The sequence below is a fragment of the Leopardus geoffroyi genome, chromosome C1, assembly GCF_018350155.1.
Source record: "Leopardus geoffroyi isolate Oge1 chromosome C1, O.geoffroyi_Oge1_pat1.0, whole genome shotgun sequence".
In the NCBI taxonomy this organism is placed as follows: domain Eukaryota; kingdom Metazoa; phylum Chordata; class Mammalia; order Carnivora; family Felidae; genus Leopardus; species Leopardus geoffroyi.
Window position 1 is genome coordinate 80,265,653 of NC_059328.1, and position 16,691 is coordinate 80,282,343.

A 16,691-nucleotide genomic window follows, 5' to 3' on the forward strand; every position below is an offset into this window, starting at 1 on the left:
GTTTCTCAAACTTTTTGTTTGATCAGACCCACATTAAAGAAATACACTTTATCACTGCTTGGGACACATGGATACAAGACTGGAATAAAAACTTCTCAAAACAACTCGTTTACATGTGATGCACTATGAGATTTTTCTGTCGTCTATCCTTACCGATCTCTCTCCAACACACATAGACACACAGATGGTCTCAATCTACCAAACTGATTCCACAGTCCGCTAGAGATTATAACCCTTGGCGTAGAAAAACTGGCTTGTAAAAAGGTTCTCGATTTGTAGTCCTTCTTCCCACATTTTCCTATATCTCTTAGGAGTTTCCGACGGTTATTTTCGTCTGAATAATTACGGTGCCTTCGGTTTTGTGTAAATGTTCTGTGATGGGGCCATTCCCCTTCTTCCTGCGCTCCTTTAAGAGGGTGGTAACGGCCCTTCACCCTGCAGGGGGGGAAACGGGGAGGTGGAGTGGCAGGTCCCACCAGGTCCGGTGCAGGACAGGCTCGCTTTTCCAGTTCTTGGGAAAGGTCGGTGTGTGCGGAGGTGGGAGTAGAGGTGAAACAAGGGAAGCAACCAGGCCGGGGAGAACTAACGAGCACCAGACCAAACAGCCACAGCGTCTCCGCGCCGGCAATCCGGGCGACTCTGCGGGGGTCCGCGCGTGCGCAGAAAGCATCCCAGGACTGTTCCGGCCTCCGTGGCGCCCGCGCGCGCTCCCGCCGAGCTGAAGTCAGTGGTGGGCTCCAGCGCGCGGACGACGCGGCGGCGCGCGCTAGGGGGCGGTCCTGCGCGGCCGGCACCGCCCTCCCTCCGCGCGCCCCTCTCCTCCCAGTCTGCCCCGCGCTTCCTGCACTAGGGTGTCCGCTGCCGCCGCAGTCGCTGCCGCCGCGTTCCCGTTCCCGGCTCGCTTGCACTGGCGGTGCTATGGCGGCCTTCAGCAAGTACTTGACGGCGCGAAACTCCACGCTGGCCGGGGCCGCGCTCCTGTTGCTCTGCCTGCTTCACAAGAGGCGCCGCGCCCTCGGCCTGCACGGGTAAGAAGGCCCCTGGCCGCGCCGCCTTCCCGGGCCCGAGCGGGCGCGCCCCGCGCGCTCTCCCTTCTCTCCTGGCGCCGAGTGGCGGGTACCTTTGCCCGGCGGGGTCAAGCGTAGAGGCCGGCCACGGCTGCTGCCAGGTTCCAATGTCAGGGTGTCTGGGTTTCCCTGCGGCGCTGTTGTCCCCAGTGTTCCCTGCGCCCCGCACTCTGCCCCCGGGATGTGACTCCCCACACCCTCTAGCAAACCTGTGCCTCTGCCCCGGGGCCTCGTTTCCAGTGCTCTCTGTGCCTTTTCACTGCCTCCAGGAGTGTGAATCTTTCTCCAGCGCCCGCTGGCATTCTTGTGCCCCGGCTGCGAGGCTGTTGCCCCCAGCCCACCTGCTGTGCCAACTTTCTGGGTATGTTCTAGTTTTGTCATCTCATTTCCTGAGAGACCGTGGGTTTGCCTTGTGGACGTGTATGTATGATTTGAGACTAAGGACTGTACTCGCCAGGCTGGAGGCTATTGTCTCAGTCACTTGGCTGGGGCTTGACAGGATTCCCTAGTAGTTGCTGTTGAAAGTCGTGATGATGGTTCCTGCCAACTATCCTGGGTCCATTTGGCAAGATTGCTTTTGTAAAGTGGTTTCCCCATGGAGGTGGGTCAGTGAAACTCCCTGGCATTTCATCCGGAAAGTCTCAAGTGGTTCCGTAGTATTTGGAAAGCAAGTTTCCCTCCCCTGGCTCTTGAGGTGGAAGGTCAAAGTGTGATTTATTTTTAAAAAAATTTTTTTTTTCAATGTTTATTTATTTTTGGGACACAGAGAGACAGAGCATGAACAGGGGAGGGTCAGAGAGAGAGGGAGACACAGAATCGGAAACAGGCTCCAGGCTCTGAGCCATCAACCCAGAGCCTGACGCGGGGCTCGAACTCACGGACCGCGAGATCGTGACCTGGCTGAAGTCGGACGCTTAACCGACTGCGCCACCCAGGCGCCCCGGTCAAAGTGTGATTTAGCTGAGGATCAAGATCCTTTTTGATTATATTCCGCTGCTTTCTCCTCGAGAGAATCTTAAGGTTTAGCTTTAACTTTGGGCGATTGTAAGATAAGAGGAAGGAAAAGAGTATTGAGTTACTGTTGTGGGGTTACAGACATAATTTTTTATTAACTGGGAGACACTTGGCTTCAGCAAATGAATGAGGAAAGGTTACTTCCCAAGCTTTCTTGCCATTCATTGGATATTCCATGTTAAATCTTGGCATACCGCTTTCATGTATTTTATTTCATTCATCTCCCTGGGCAGGTACTGTTGCCTCTTGTTTTTGTTTTGCTTAAAATGTCTGACTAGTAGTAGACTTAGGACTAAATCACTAAGAAGTGACCTTCCTTTCATGAAGCGTTTACTAACGTTCTCCTAGAAGTCTTCCCTATCTTACTAAGGTTTGAAGTGATGGTCTTTCTTTTCCTTTCTAAATTTGATTAACAAAGTTGAAAATGATCTGCATCTTTGTCCAGACAATACAGCCCCAATTTACTTTTCTTCTATTCAATTTGCTTTTAAAATGATTTATTCTGGAAAATATAAACAGTTTTTTTTCTATTGGATTGTATGCTTTCTGAGCTCCCAGGTGGAAATGGAAGTTGTTATCTGGAATATGTAAAAATGTTAAATGCTATAAAATAGCGTTGAATTTTATTAGAGAAATGTTTCAGTGCATAGAACAGGTATTTTAGTGTCAGGTAGGGGATTTGAGGACAGCTCTAACAGATCTGGCTTACTTTGTTTTATCAGAGTATTACATGTGTAATGTGTTTGTCTGTAATATAGAAAAGTACACATAAGTGGAGAGCTTCAAGATTTTTACAGATAGAACTCACCCATGTAATTAGCCTTCAGATCTGTACCCAGATAAGAATATTATCAGCATCTCAGCATCTCTTCATGTCCTTTACAGTTACAGTTTAGGTGGCTCCTGATTTATAAGACCATAGATCATTGAGTAAGGAAAGTTTTATTTTATTTTATGTTATGTTATTTTATTTTACATTTACTTATTTTTTGAGAGAGAGAGACAGAGGGAGACACAGAATCAGAAACAGGCTCCAGGCTCTGAGCTGTCAGCACAGAGCCTGAGGCGGGGCTTGAGCCCAAGTGCAGTGAGATCATGACCTGAGCCGAAGTCGGACGATTAACCGACTGAGCCACCCAGGGGCCCCGAGTAAGGAAAGTTTTAAATATAATCTCCTGGGAAATAGTAGCAAAACAATACAATAGAAATGGTTTTACTGAATTTTAGGTGTTTTTATTATTTACATTTTATTGTAAAATGCGTTAAAACTATCTTTTTTGAGAAACTTAGTAAACTTTTTGGGGGATTAAATTATGCAACAGTTAATTTACTGAACAGAAGATTGTTAACCTTGTGTATTGGCATGAGTAAGGAAAATCTTTATTTTCCACATTAAATATTTTGTGAGAGGAGAATGCAAATTAAGAGCAGATAAGCATGATGTTTAAATTACTGAGATAAAGTAAGTGAATTACTTTAAAACCATTAAGAATGGCATTGAGTCTATTTTTGTAGATGTTATATTTCCAGAAACTTTTGGAGATCTTTCAGATGCTATCTTTGGCTGCACAGTTTGAAGATTAGAAGATTAGAAAATTCTGACTTTATATTTTACTGGCTTTTTGGGCATCGTTTGTAACAGGGCTAATTAATTTTCCTATCTGGTGCTAATTAAGGAACCTGTGGCTGCTTGACCTTTTTTCACCTGTGCTTTTATTATTTTTTAAAATTAAAAAAAAAAATTTTTTTTTTAACATTTATTTATTTTTGAGACAGAGAGAGACAGAGCATGAGCAGAGGAGGGTCAGAGAGAGAGGGAGACACAGAATCCGAAACAGGTTCCAGGCTCCGAACTGTCAGCCCAGAGCCCGATGCGGGGCTCGAACTCAGGGACCACGAGGTCATGACCTGAGCGGAAGTCGGACGCCCAACCGACTGAGCCACCCAGGCGCTCCTCATCTGTGCTTAATAATAAGTTTGTCTTAGAAGATATCCCTTAGAATCAAATAGGTAATAGAGCTAGAAAAGCCACTTTAAAAGTTATAATGTCACATTATTCCAAACATTAGGAGAACAAGTAATTTAACTTCCTGAGTTATTTTTTAGTTTTGTTAATGCAGTTTTTTCAAAGTAAGCAGAATAACTACCTATATATACACTTCACTGAAGAAGTACCATCAACATTCTGCCATTCATGTTTCATCTATAGCCCCTTGCCTCCCACTCCTTATTTTTACAGATTTTTAGGTAAATTTATATATTGAACAGTATAAATCTTGCTTATACATTTTTTACGTAAATGCAGTACAACAATGTAACATACCCCTATCATAAATGAGAACATTTTCATCTTCCTAGAAAGTTGCCTTGTGTTCATCCCTCACTACAGTATACTAACTTTTTTCACCTTAATTTTGCTTAGTCATACATTTTATTTTATTTATTATTTATGGGGAATAGTGGAATCTTTATTTATGGATAAAGGAGAACGCATATTCAGTTGAAAGGAAATTAATGGGTTTCAGAATGTTGTGGGATGGAGTGTGTGTGTGTGTGTGTGTGTGTGTGTGTGTGTATGTGTATGTATTACATACACATTAAAAAAATGTATGACAGGGATGCCTGGGTGGCTCAGTCTTGATTTTGATGCAGGTCATGATCCCATGGTTTGTGAGTTCAAGTCCGGTGTCAGACTCTGTGCTGACAGTGTGGAGCCTGCTTGGGATTCTATCTCTCCCTTTCTCTCTGCCCCTCCCCTGCTTGCACTCTCTCTTTCTCTCTCAAACTAAATAAATAAACTTCAAAAAAATATGACATCTTAGAAAGGATACATTTTTGTTAGGGAGAAGAAATTTAAATGCAAGTTAGTTAAAAATGTAAGGTGGTTACAGAATGCATTGTACAGACAGATATGCCTTAGAAGTTCTGAGAAAGGGGAGACTAATGTGTTTGAGAAAAGTTAGGGAAGGTTTTATGAAGAATATGAGCTAAGCCCAGAAAGGGGGTAGGAATGGATAACTGCAGATAAATTGAACGTTAATAGCAGCCTTTATCAGATTTTTGTTGCATTTTGTGATATGAAGATGCTTTGTGGTTCCTTTTTAATCCAACTTCCACTGCCACCAGAACTCTTTTTAAGAAACACAAATATGATCATGTTATTCCTTCATTAAAGTCTTTTGGCTCTTCTAAAATACAAAATTCTTTTTTAAAATTAAAAAAAATTTTTTTTGATGTTTATTTTGAGAGACAGAGAGAGAGAAAGAGAAAGAGAGAGAGAGAAAGAAAACGAGTGGGTGAGAGGCAGAGGGAGAGAGAGAATCCCAAGCAGGCTCCATGTGGTCAGTGCAGAGCCAGACTTGGGGCTCGAACCACGAACTGTGAGATCATGGCCTGAGCTGAAGTTGGATGCTTAACCAACTGAGCCACCTAGGTGCCCCTCTAAAATGCAAAATTCTTATCATGAGAAAATCGTGTTCATGATCTGGTTCTTTCATACTGCTTCTTATCCTCATCCAGCCAAATGAATAGCAGTTCTGAGTAGGAGAGTTTGCTCAGCCTTTGCAGTTTGATTGCAATAACTGTCATCCCCACTACTTCTCCCCTACCCTTTGGTGTTTATTTTCTTTCAAAACTCAATCCAGTTAACACTTTCTCTTAGGTGTTTTCTGTCTTTTCCTGATTTCCAAATTGATGTTGTCCTTTGCTCTAATGATACTCTAAGCATTTCATGACTTTAGTAGTTAGCACTCTGCACTCTGTATTGTACTAGTTTGTTTTCTTGGCTTCTGCCTGCATCATATTGAGTCTCTTGAGGGCATGTACTGTGTCATTCTTAAATTCCTAGTTTGCATATGTTACAGGATAGACAATTAAGTGTTTTATGGGGTACACAAATTACATAGGGTAGTTGAAGAATTTTTAAGTGTAATTGTCTGATAGACAGTTGGAGATGTAGGATCAGTAAAAACATGGGTAGAAATTACATGAGTGGGAAATTATGAGCCAATTTTAGAGGGCAGACAAAGACACCAGTCTGCACTGCTGTAGTATTTTATGATCTTTAAAAAAAAAACACGAAAAACAAAAACAGAACAAAGCAGTTTCTTTCCCTTCCCATGAATGCTTGTCAAGTTCAGATTTCTCATCCTGAATTTCAGAGCCTTCCCTCACCTGGTCTCACCTTACCTGGCTAATCTTATCTGCCATTGCCTGCCAATGAGTACTCCGTGTTCCAAATAGGCAGTTTTGCACCGTTCTCTGAACAGGCCACACTCATTCTAGGTTTTGAAGCTTTATTCGTATTAACCATCCTTGGAATATCTCTATATTTTCTGTTTTTCAGCTCTTATCCTTTAGGGTTTAGGTTAGAGTCACCCTTTTCGTGAAATATCATTCAGCAACTCTGGATGATCTAAATAATGATTCTTTTAACTTTCTGAAGCATGAATTTAGCATACCTTTTCCTTTGGATCAAACCATTTTATTGAGGGGCTTCTGCAAAAGGTCATTAGGCTGGGAGCACAGTGAGATCTGACATCTGCAAGCCTGGCTGGGAATCTCTCCAGCTTCATATGTGCAAAAGGTGAGGCATTTTTAATTGCTTGACTGGGTGTGAACTAGTTGTCAGCTATCAGGGTATAGCTAAGTAAACCAGCTTATAGAGTGATCCTTTATCCTTTTCAGAGCCCAGTCTATATAGATGGTGGGAACACTGTTTCCTCCCCCAAATATTTTTGAGGAGTTTCAGGGAGATTGTGTTTTTCTTAATTACACCTTATTTCACTTTTTTGTCTCTGCTCTGTTTTATTTTATTACTTATTTTTTTAATTTTAAAATATATATTTTCATTTTTTTTTAATTTATTTTTTTTAAAGGTCTTATTTGTAATTACTCTATGCCCAATGAGGGGCTCAAACCCATGACTCTGAGATCAAGAGTCACATGCTCTTCCAACTGAACCAGCCAGGCACCTCTAATATGTATATGTGTATACACACATATACATATACACATATACATATATATATTTTAACTCTAAGTATAGTTGACATACAGTGTTACATTAGTTACTGTTTTACAACATAGTGATTTTACAAGTTTATTAGTTATGCTTTGCATCACAAGTGTAGCTACTGTCACCGTACAATGCTGTTACAATACCATTGACTATATTCCCTGTGCTGTACCTTTTATCCCTGTGACTTATTTATCCCATAACTGGAAGCCTGTACTTTCCACTCCCCTTCACCCATTTTACCCATCCCCCGCACTCCACTCCTATCCCTCTGGCTACATTCAGATCTCTCTGTGTATGAGTCTGTTTCTGCTTTTTGTTTATTTGTGTGGTTTTTTTTTTTTTTTGGAGCCCGCATATAAGTAAAATCATATGGTTTTTGTCTTTCCCTGATTTATTTCACTTAGCACACTGTTGTCTGAGTGCATCCATGTTGTCTCAAATGGCAAAATCTCCTTTTTTATGGCTGAGTAATACTCGTGTGTGTGTGTGTGTGTGTGTGTGTGTGTGTGTGTGTGTGTGTACCACAACTTTATCCATTCATCTATCAGTGGGTGCTTAGGTTGTGTTCATATCTGGCTGTTGTAAATAATGCTGCAATAAACATAGGGGTGCATGTATCTTTTTTTTTAATGTTTATTTTTGAGAGAGAGCGCAAGTAGGGGAGGGGCAGAGAGAGAGGGAGACAGAATCTGAAGCAGGCTCCAAGCTCTGAACTGGACGTGGGGCTTGAACCCACAAACCACAAGATCATGACCTGAGCTGAGTTGGACGCTTACCCAACTGAGCCACCCCGGCGTCCTGCATGTATATTTTTGAGTTAGTGTTTTTGTTTTCCATGGGTAAATACTCAGTAGTGGAATTAATGGATCATATGGTATTTCTATTTCTAATATTTTGAGGAACCTCCATACTGTTTTCCACAGTGGTTATACCAATTTACATTCTACCAACAATGCATGAGGGTTCCCTTTTCTCCGCATCCTTGACAACACTTGTTATTTTTTGTTGTTTTGATTTTAGCCATAGTGACAGGTATAAGGTGGTATTTCATTGTGGTTTGTTGTTGTTTTTTGTTTGTTTTAAATGTTTATCCATCTATTTTGAGAGAGAAGGAACCCCAAGCAGGCTCCACACCCCCAGCACAGAGCCAGATGTGGAACGGAACACATAAATTGTGAGACCATGACCTGAGCCGAAATCAAGAGTTGGACACTGAACTGACTGAGCCACCCAGGCGCCCCTCTTGTGGTTTTGATTTGCATTTGCCTGATTAGTGATGTTGATCATCTTTTCATGTGTCTGTTGGCCATTTGTATGTCTTCTTTGGAAAAATGTCTATTCAGATCCTCTGCCCATTTTTAATTGGATTATTTGTTTTTTGTCTTTTTTTGTTTTTTTTTTTAATTTTTTTTTTTTGGTTGTTGAGTTGTAGTTTTTTTTTTTTTTTATATATATATTTAGGATATTATCAGATATATCATTTGCAAGTATCTTCTCCCATTCAGCAGGCTGCCTTTTTGTTTTGTTGATAGTTTCCTTCACTTTGCAAAAGCTGTTTTAGATCCCATTTACATGGTCTCTCTTTTTTATTTTTTCATCTTGTCTCTTGAACCTGTCTTTTTAGTATCTGCCTTGATTCCTATAAAGTATCAGCCACAAAGCAGGTAATTGTGATAGAGTTTTATTGAAAATTTGGGAGTGGTGGCAGGAATTATATCTCAGCATAGCGAACAGCTTAAAATGGAGACATTCTTTTATTTATAAATTCCTTTGATATTTCCACTGTTTTAAGTTTGTTGACTATTTTTCCCTGAGCCTCAGCTATGTGGCCTGTTGCTAGATCTTCTCTGTACCTTTTGGATATTCTCATATCTCTAGCTTCTACTCCCTGTACTCCCTCCCCACTAACTTTACAGCTTTCCTGCATACTTCAAATTCAGCTTTCTTTCCTTCCTGAGATCTGTTCCTTTCAAATCAAGCTCTAGAAGGGGCTGGCTTCCCTTTGCTCAGTTTGACAGGCCCACTAAATGTTTTGCAAAGTTCAAGTATGAGTCGGGTGAGGGGCTGGAGCTGCATAAGACTCTTGGGATGAACTATGAATGGAGTTTTTAGGCCCCATTTAGAACCTCAGAATAAAAAGATAGATGGTGGTTAAGCGAAAGACCTGAAGGAATTTGCCAAGAAAAGCATCTGTGTACTGAAACCAACTAATGCAGGTCAAGTCCAGAAGCAGTGTTCTCAGAACAGTAGAGCTGTCTGGGGTCTATTGGGCAGGGACTGAGTACAAACTCTTTAATTAATTACACTTCTCAGTTTCTGGCACATTAGCATCACTGGCCAGGCATTCGTTTTCAAGGCTTTTTGTACTTGCTGTTGCCTTGCCTGATATGCTCTTTCCCCAGGTACCACACTGCTAACTCCTTCCCCTTTTTCAGTCTTTCTTCAGATAACTTCTCAGGGAGACCTTTCAATGTCATTCAGTTTACAAAAGCATTCTCGATACACATACTGTCCACTTTCCCAGCTTTTCCTTATCAGTCAAATGTGATATTTATTTTACATATTTATCTTGTTTATTATATGTCTCTGCCTTTAGGATGTAAGCTCCATGAGGGCAGCAATTTTTGTCTGTTTTGTTTATTGATACAACCTCAGTGGCTAGAACTATGTCTGGCATATAGTAGGCTCTCAGATAAAAATTGTTGAATGACTCTGTTTCTGAGATGCTCATTTCTTAGGGCTGTGGTTACTTTTATCTTTAACAAATTTTTCTTGCTATGAATGTTTTTTTTTTAAGTATATTATGAGCCATTTAGGAGCTGACCCCTTTTATATGCATTGGTAAAACAAGTCTTAGAAATTTATAAAAATGGTATTATTTTATAATCTGTTTTTCACAGTTACAATACAGTGGAACAATACAGTGGAAACATTAAAGACAATTAAAAAAATAAATTATCCATAATGTTATCACTATAACATACATATTGTTTTTATTACCTCTTATTTCTCATTTATATGCATATAGTTTTACATAATTATAATGTATGTGTTTTGCTGTTTTCATTTAACATGTAGACATCTTCCCTATGTTTCATCATTAACTTCATAACTATAATTTTATTTTTTTTATTTTATTTTTTTTTAACGTTTTTATTTATTTTTGAGACAGAGAGAGAGACAGAGCATGAACGGGGGAGGGTCAGAGAGAGAGGGAGACACAGAGTCGGAAGCAGGCTCCAGGCTCTGAGCCATCAGCCCAGAGCCTGATGTGGGGCTCGAACTCACGGACCGCGAGATCGCGACCTGGCTGAAGTCGGACGCTTAACCGACTGCGCCACCCAGGCGCCCCATAATAACTATAATTTTAAAGAAGTACGTAAATACTCCTCCCTGTGACTGTATCATAATTTATTTTGGGCATCTAGTTTGCTTCTGTAATTTTTCTAGACAATACTAAATATATTTGCAGGTAAACATTTCTGTCTCTGCAGAATTATTTCCTTGGAATAAATTGCCAGAAATGCGATTATACAATTAAAGCTTATGAACTTTTCTTAGTGTTTACGGAAAGAGTGTGAACATTCTGGTGCTACACAAATTACACGTGTTACTTTTCAAGAGTTGTGCCATAGAATACCATGGAATGAGTCCAAATTTAATTCTCTAATCATCATTAAAGGGTGTTTGAATTTGTTTTAGTACTTCAGAGGTGTAAAATAATGTCACAAGATTATTTTAATTTGCAAGAATGCACATTTGTACATGCAGCAACTTGATCTTTATTATGGAGTCATTTTGGCTTAGTATAAAACGTGGTCTTTGGAGTTAGACACGGGTTCACGTTTTTATGCATCTGTTCACTACATCTATAACCTTGTACGTTTTACTCAGCCTCTGAGCGTCAGTATTCTCACCTGCAGGATAATAATAGTACTTAATACTATAGTATTAATAATAGGATAATAATAGTACTTAAATCAGTGGTTGTGAGGATTAAATCGGAAAATGTCTTTAACTTAGTAGTCTCTGGAACCCAACTGAATAAATAAAAGATGGCTTTAGTTCCCTATGCTTGCTAAAGGAAAACTAAAAGGATAGCAAAACATGCCACTGTTGGGTTCTCAAAAACTGTCGAGCCTTCCTAAAAATTTCCTCAAAGGTGCCCCTGAAAATCTCCTCAAGAAGCCTTTTTGAATTGATAGAATCATTTACTCTCAGAGTTTGGAAGGTATTTAAGTTACTAGGCCTCTGTATTTTTTCCGTTGCTGCTTTCTGAATATGATACTCATTTCTCCACCTCTTAAAGAAGTCTAAAACTCAGTTTATTATTTTAAGTGTAGTCTGACTGACACAGAGTGGAATGGCTTGTTATCTGCTTAGTGATCCTAAGCTTTGTTAAAATCAGGGGAATTACATTTATATTTGTGACAGTCGTCAATACTCTTCACTCATATTTAGCTTTACACAGTTGTTTTCCCTCCATTTGCCTTCCTTAACCTGTTGTTGTATTTGATTTTTTTTTTTTTTTAATTAAAACTGGGTGCAGGTATTTATGCTTATCTTTGGACATACCACTTACTCTAAATTTTTTCTTTTTGATCCTGCTCATTTAATTAATATTCCTTCTGTATATTTTCTCAATAAATTTAAGTTATTGGATAGGACCAAGTATAGAACAGTGGATTTATACCTCTGTAACCTTTCTTTAATTGATACTCTTTGGGTGTTGGATTGGTTCTCATCTTCAACTTACCGAGCACTTTTCACACCTTTCCTTCCAGTAATGACCTGGCACTCTGACGGTAGGGCAAGGAATCTAATCCATACTGGGCCAGTTAAAGTCCTTTAAGTTGTTACTGCTGGAGGGTCTTTCTTTTCTGGTCATGGAGCTGTGAAAATGAGACCTTAGAGCTGTATGTGGCATTGGTTTCTTTTGCGTGGAAAAGGTGGAGAACTCCTGATTTGGGCCATCGTCAAATGCTTTGTAGCATAGTAAACAAGGTTACAGAATTTTCGTGATCCCTTCAGAGAAGGGAATGAATTTGGTTCCCATGACTTTTTGGTGAACTTGTGCTTGTTCTTAGAATTTACCATTTCTGATAACTGATACCATGTTGTCCATTTGGATAAATTGTAATTCCACCCCCCCCCCCCCACATCATTGTCACTCTCATCCATGACCTGAAGAATATCATTACCTTCTAATCTATTACAATAAAATACAAGGTGGAATTATGAAGAAGAAAGATAGGCTCTTTACAGTTTTCTTTGCAATTATATATGCCAAATTGAATTTTATAAAAATGGGTACTGTATTTCTCTGTTATTTCTTTTGCAATGATTTGCATGGAATGTTAGAGTTGTTTAAAAATGGCATTTCTAGTCATTTCTACAAAAAATTTCACATCAGGCCCTTGCTTAAGAACATTGCTCTCATTATGACAGTCTTTTTATGAAGAAATCACTTTTGTTTTAGGCATTTCTGTCAATGATCCAGCCTTGCATAAATGCAAGGATAAAATTCTTTTACTAAGTGATGGTTGTACTCTTCAGTGGGAGCTAATGTACGTAGTAAGAGCATTTGAAGTCTTCTTAAGTAAAACCATAGTGAGTGTGTTTAAAAATGGTTTATTTTTATTTATTAAAGTTTATAAAATGTTTATTTTTGAGAGAGAGAGAGCATGCAAGTGGGGTATAGGCAGAGAGAGGGAGACACAGAATCTGAAGCAGGCTCTAGGCTCTGGCTGAGCTGTCAGGACAGAGCCCGACACGGGGCTTGAACTCATGAATCATGAGATCATGACCTGAGCCAAAGTCTGAGGCTGAACCGACTGAGCCACCAAGGGGCCCTTAAGTGTTTTTTTTGTTTGTTTAGAAACATGCATTAATAATCCTTTTGCTAGATTAACAGCCCTGAATGAATGCAATTAAATTAGTATAAAATTGAAAATAAAGCTCATCAAAGCATATTCAGCTAACTTGGTATCTGTTGTTACCCTGGGAGACTTCACATTTGAGTCTGACTTAAAGAGATTTTAGTGTTTTGCTAATGGGTGGGGGGGGGGGGGGCGGTAGGGGTAGAATGTCTTCTGTGTGGGGAAAACAGCATGAGCAAGGGCATGGAGTTAATGGAGTTATGATTTGAGAACAGACTGTGAAGACATGAAGCTGGAGGTATGACTATTAACTATTTATTGAGCACTTACCATATTTTCAGCATTGTTCTAAGTATTTTACATTTATTCCTTACAAATGGTCTTTTGGGATAGTTGTTTTACTATCTTCGTTTTACCAGTGATGAGTCAGGTAAAAATGGTACCTGATTATGAGAGTGTTTCAGTTTGAATTAGCCATGTGGAAGGTAAAAGAATAAAGCATTTTTATCAAATCCTTCAGGTGGGCTTAGATTCAAAAGAATAGTCAGTAATCACTCAGGAGTTAAAAAAAAAAAAAAGTCTGAGGTTAAATGCAAAATTAATTGTTAAAATTTTATGGCAAATGTTGATACTAAAATACTGGAATCATCACGAAATAGTCTAAGATTTCTAATGCCTTTTTATTTTATATTACCCTACAGATAAAGAAAACTGCATAAAAACACATACATAACTTAATGACTTTTTGCTTTTAAGATAAACACCCTTGTAAATACACACAGGTCTAGAAATAAATCTTTGCCAGCCACTCCAGAAGCCTTCCATGTGCCCCTTCCAATCACAGCCCATTCCTCTCCCTTGCTATATAATTGCTATCCTGACTTCTATAGTAATTGCGTCTGTACATCTCTTTTTTAATTTTATTGTCCAGAGGTGCATTCCTAAGCATTGTTGTGTGTTTTCTTGTCTCTCTTAATCTATATGTCCTGCTTGCTTTTTGTCTTGCCCCTTTCTTACAGTTTGTAGATTGCACTGATTGCATACATTTTTCTTCATTCTCTGTATTTCCTGTAAATTAGTAGTTGGATCTAAAAGCTTCATCAAAGTTTAGATTTTGTTTATTTTTTATTTTTTTGGACAAGAATACTTCTAGGTGTTGAGAGATACTCTCCATCAAGATGTATGTAGTGTCTGGTTGTTTCTCTTTTTGTGATTTTTAGCAGCCATTGTTGCCTGATGCCTTGATCAGTGCATTTATTATGGCTTGTAATATGGTGATATTTGAATTGTCATTCTTTATTTGTAAGGTGGAATGCTTCCATAATAAGAAACTTTTCTTTACTATTTGGTTACCCAGTGGTACAATTCAATTAGGAAAGGTAGGATAGATACATGATTCTTAATTTACCAGTTTTCAAAATAATCCGTCAGTTCCCTTGTTCTCTGAAGGTGACCAATGAGTTGTTCTTAAGTGTCATTATGAACCTATTGATTTACCACAAGTGAATATTTAATGCTATTTTATAGATGCTTTGGTAGAACTCTATTTTATGAATGTAGTGGATCTTATAAATGAAATATAAAATGTGCCTCAGTTATCAACTCTTTCCACTATGTATTACTTCTATATAAAGTTTAAGAGCAGCATGTTGGGATTTTGATGAAGATTGCTTCTAATCTGGATCAGTGTATGATTGCCTTTTTTTTTTTTTTTTTTTTGATTAGTCTTCTTGCCATAAGTTTGTAAAATGTGTGAAGTTTAAAAAAAAAATCCAGCTTTCAGTTTTGCTTTACCTCTATTTAGTGTCTGTTTCTTACTTCATTATTGTTTTCCTTTCTGTATTCTTTCATTCTTTACACTTTCTTCAGTTAATTTTATTTTTCTAATGTTCTGAGAGATACGAATTTCCAGACTTTGTTTTCCCTAGAGTGTGCAGTTAAGGTTATAAAGTCTTCTCTAAGCACTGCTTTTGTTGCAGCACACAGGTTTTTTGATGTGTAAACTTTACCATTTTGTAAACGTATTTGATATGTCTATTATACATTTCAAAAATATTTTTATTTTGTTGACCCATGACTTTTCCCAAGTGTATCTCTTTATTTATGTCAGTTATCTATTGTTGCATAAAAAACCACCCCACAATTTAATGGCTTTTTGCCACAATTCTGTGGGTGGCTCGTTTTGTCTGGGTTTGCTTATGAGGCTGCATTCAACTAGAGGATTGGCTGCACAGGAAGATTCAAGATGGCTTTACTTCTTTCTGGCTGATGGTGCCGGCTGGTGGCTTGGGTAGTAGGTGCCTTGGTTCTCATCTAAGTAACTTTTTATTATCCAGTAGGCTTGACCAGTTTCCTCATGTGGTAGTCTCAGGTCAATATTCCAAGAGGCAAAAGTAAAAGAAAGGTTTTTGCCACATTCTTTTGGTTAGAGCAAGTCATAAGCTCGGCCCAGATTCAAGGATGAGAAAACAGATTCCTCCTTTTTAGGAGGAACACAAAGAATATGTCTTATATTTAATTTACCAGAATTTCCACAGAAACCTCAAGATCAGGAAGATGGCGGCGTAGGAGGACGCTGGGCTCACCGCGCGTCCTGCTGATCACTTAGATTCCACCTACACCTGCGTAAATAACCCAGAAAACCGCCAGAGGATTAGCAGAACGGAGTCGCCGGAGCCAAGCGCAGACGAGAGGCCCACGGAAGAGGGTAGGAAGGGCGACAAGGCGGTGTGCGCTCCACGGTCTGGCGGGAGGGAGCCGGGGCGGAGGGGCGGCTCGCCGGCCAAGCAGAGCCCCCGAGTCTGGCGGGCAAAAGCGGAGGGGCCTGACGGACTGTGTTCCGACAGCAAGCGCGATTTAGCGTCTGGGAGGTCATAAGTTAACAGCTCTGCTCAGAAAGCGGGAAGGCTGGAGGACAAAGGGAGGGAGAGCTGCTGAGCCCCCGGACGACAGAGCTCAGTTTGGTGGGGAACAAAGGCGCTCGCCAGCGCCATCTCCCCCGCCCATCCCCCAGCCAAAATCCCAAAGAGAACCAGTTCCTACCAGGGAACTTCCTCCCTCTCGCAAACACCCAACTCTGTGCTTCTGCAGAGGATCCAAACCTCCGGCAGCGGATCTGACTCCTTCCCGCTGCCACAGGGCCCCTCCTGAAGTGGATCACCTAAGGAGAAGCGAGCTAAGCCTGCCCCTCCTGCCCCTGTGCACCTTGCCTACCCACCCCAGCTAATACGCCAGATCCCCAGCATCACAAGCCTGGCAGTGTGCAAGTAGCCCAGACGGGCCACGCCACCCCACAGTGAATCCCGCCCCTAGGAGAGGGGAAGAGAAGGCACACACCAGTCTGACTGTGGCCCCAGCGGTGGGCTGGGGGCAGACATCAGGTCGGACTGCGGCCCCGCCCACCAACTCCAGTTATACACCACAGCACAGGGGAAGTGCCCTGCAGGTCCTCACCACGCCAAGGACTATCCAAAATGACCAAGCGGAAGAATTCCTCACAGAAGAATCTCCAGGAAATAACAACAGCTAATGAGCTGATCAAAAAGGATTTAAATAATATAACAGAAAGTGAATTTAGAATAATAGTCATAAAATTAATCGCTGGGCTTGAAAACAGTATAGAGGACAGCAGAGAATCTCTTGCTACAGAGATCAAGGGACTAAGGAACAGTCACGAGGAGCTGAAAAACGCTTTAAATGAAATGCAAAACA

The 16,691-nt window shown here is 40.4% G+C and overlaps 1 protein-coding gene across 1 annotated transcript in view; it reads left to right on the top strand.

Moving 5' to 3' along the window:
• Positions 1-901: 901 nt before the first annotated feature.
• ABCD3 (ATP binding cassette subfamily D member 3) overlaps positions 902-16,691 on the top strand; it is a 76,882-nt gene continuing 61,092 nt past the window's right edge. Inside the window, exon 1 of the mRNA XM_045478354.1 lies at positions 902-1,028. Coding sequence (XP_045334310.1) covers positions 919-1,028 — 110 coding nt within the window. The 5' untranslated portion in view covers positions 902-918. The remainder of the gene's footprint in view (positions 1,029-16,691) is intronic.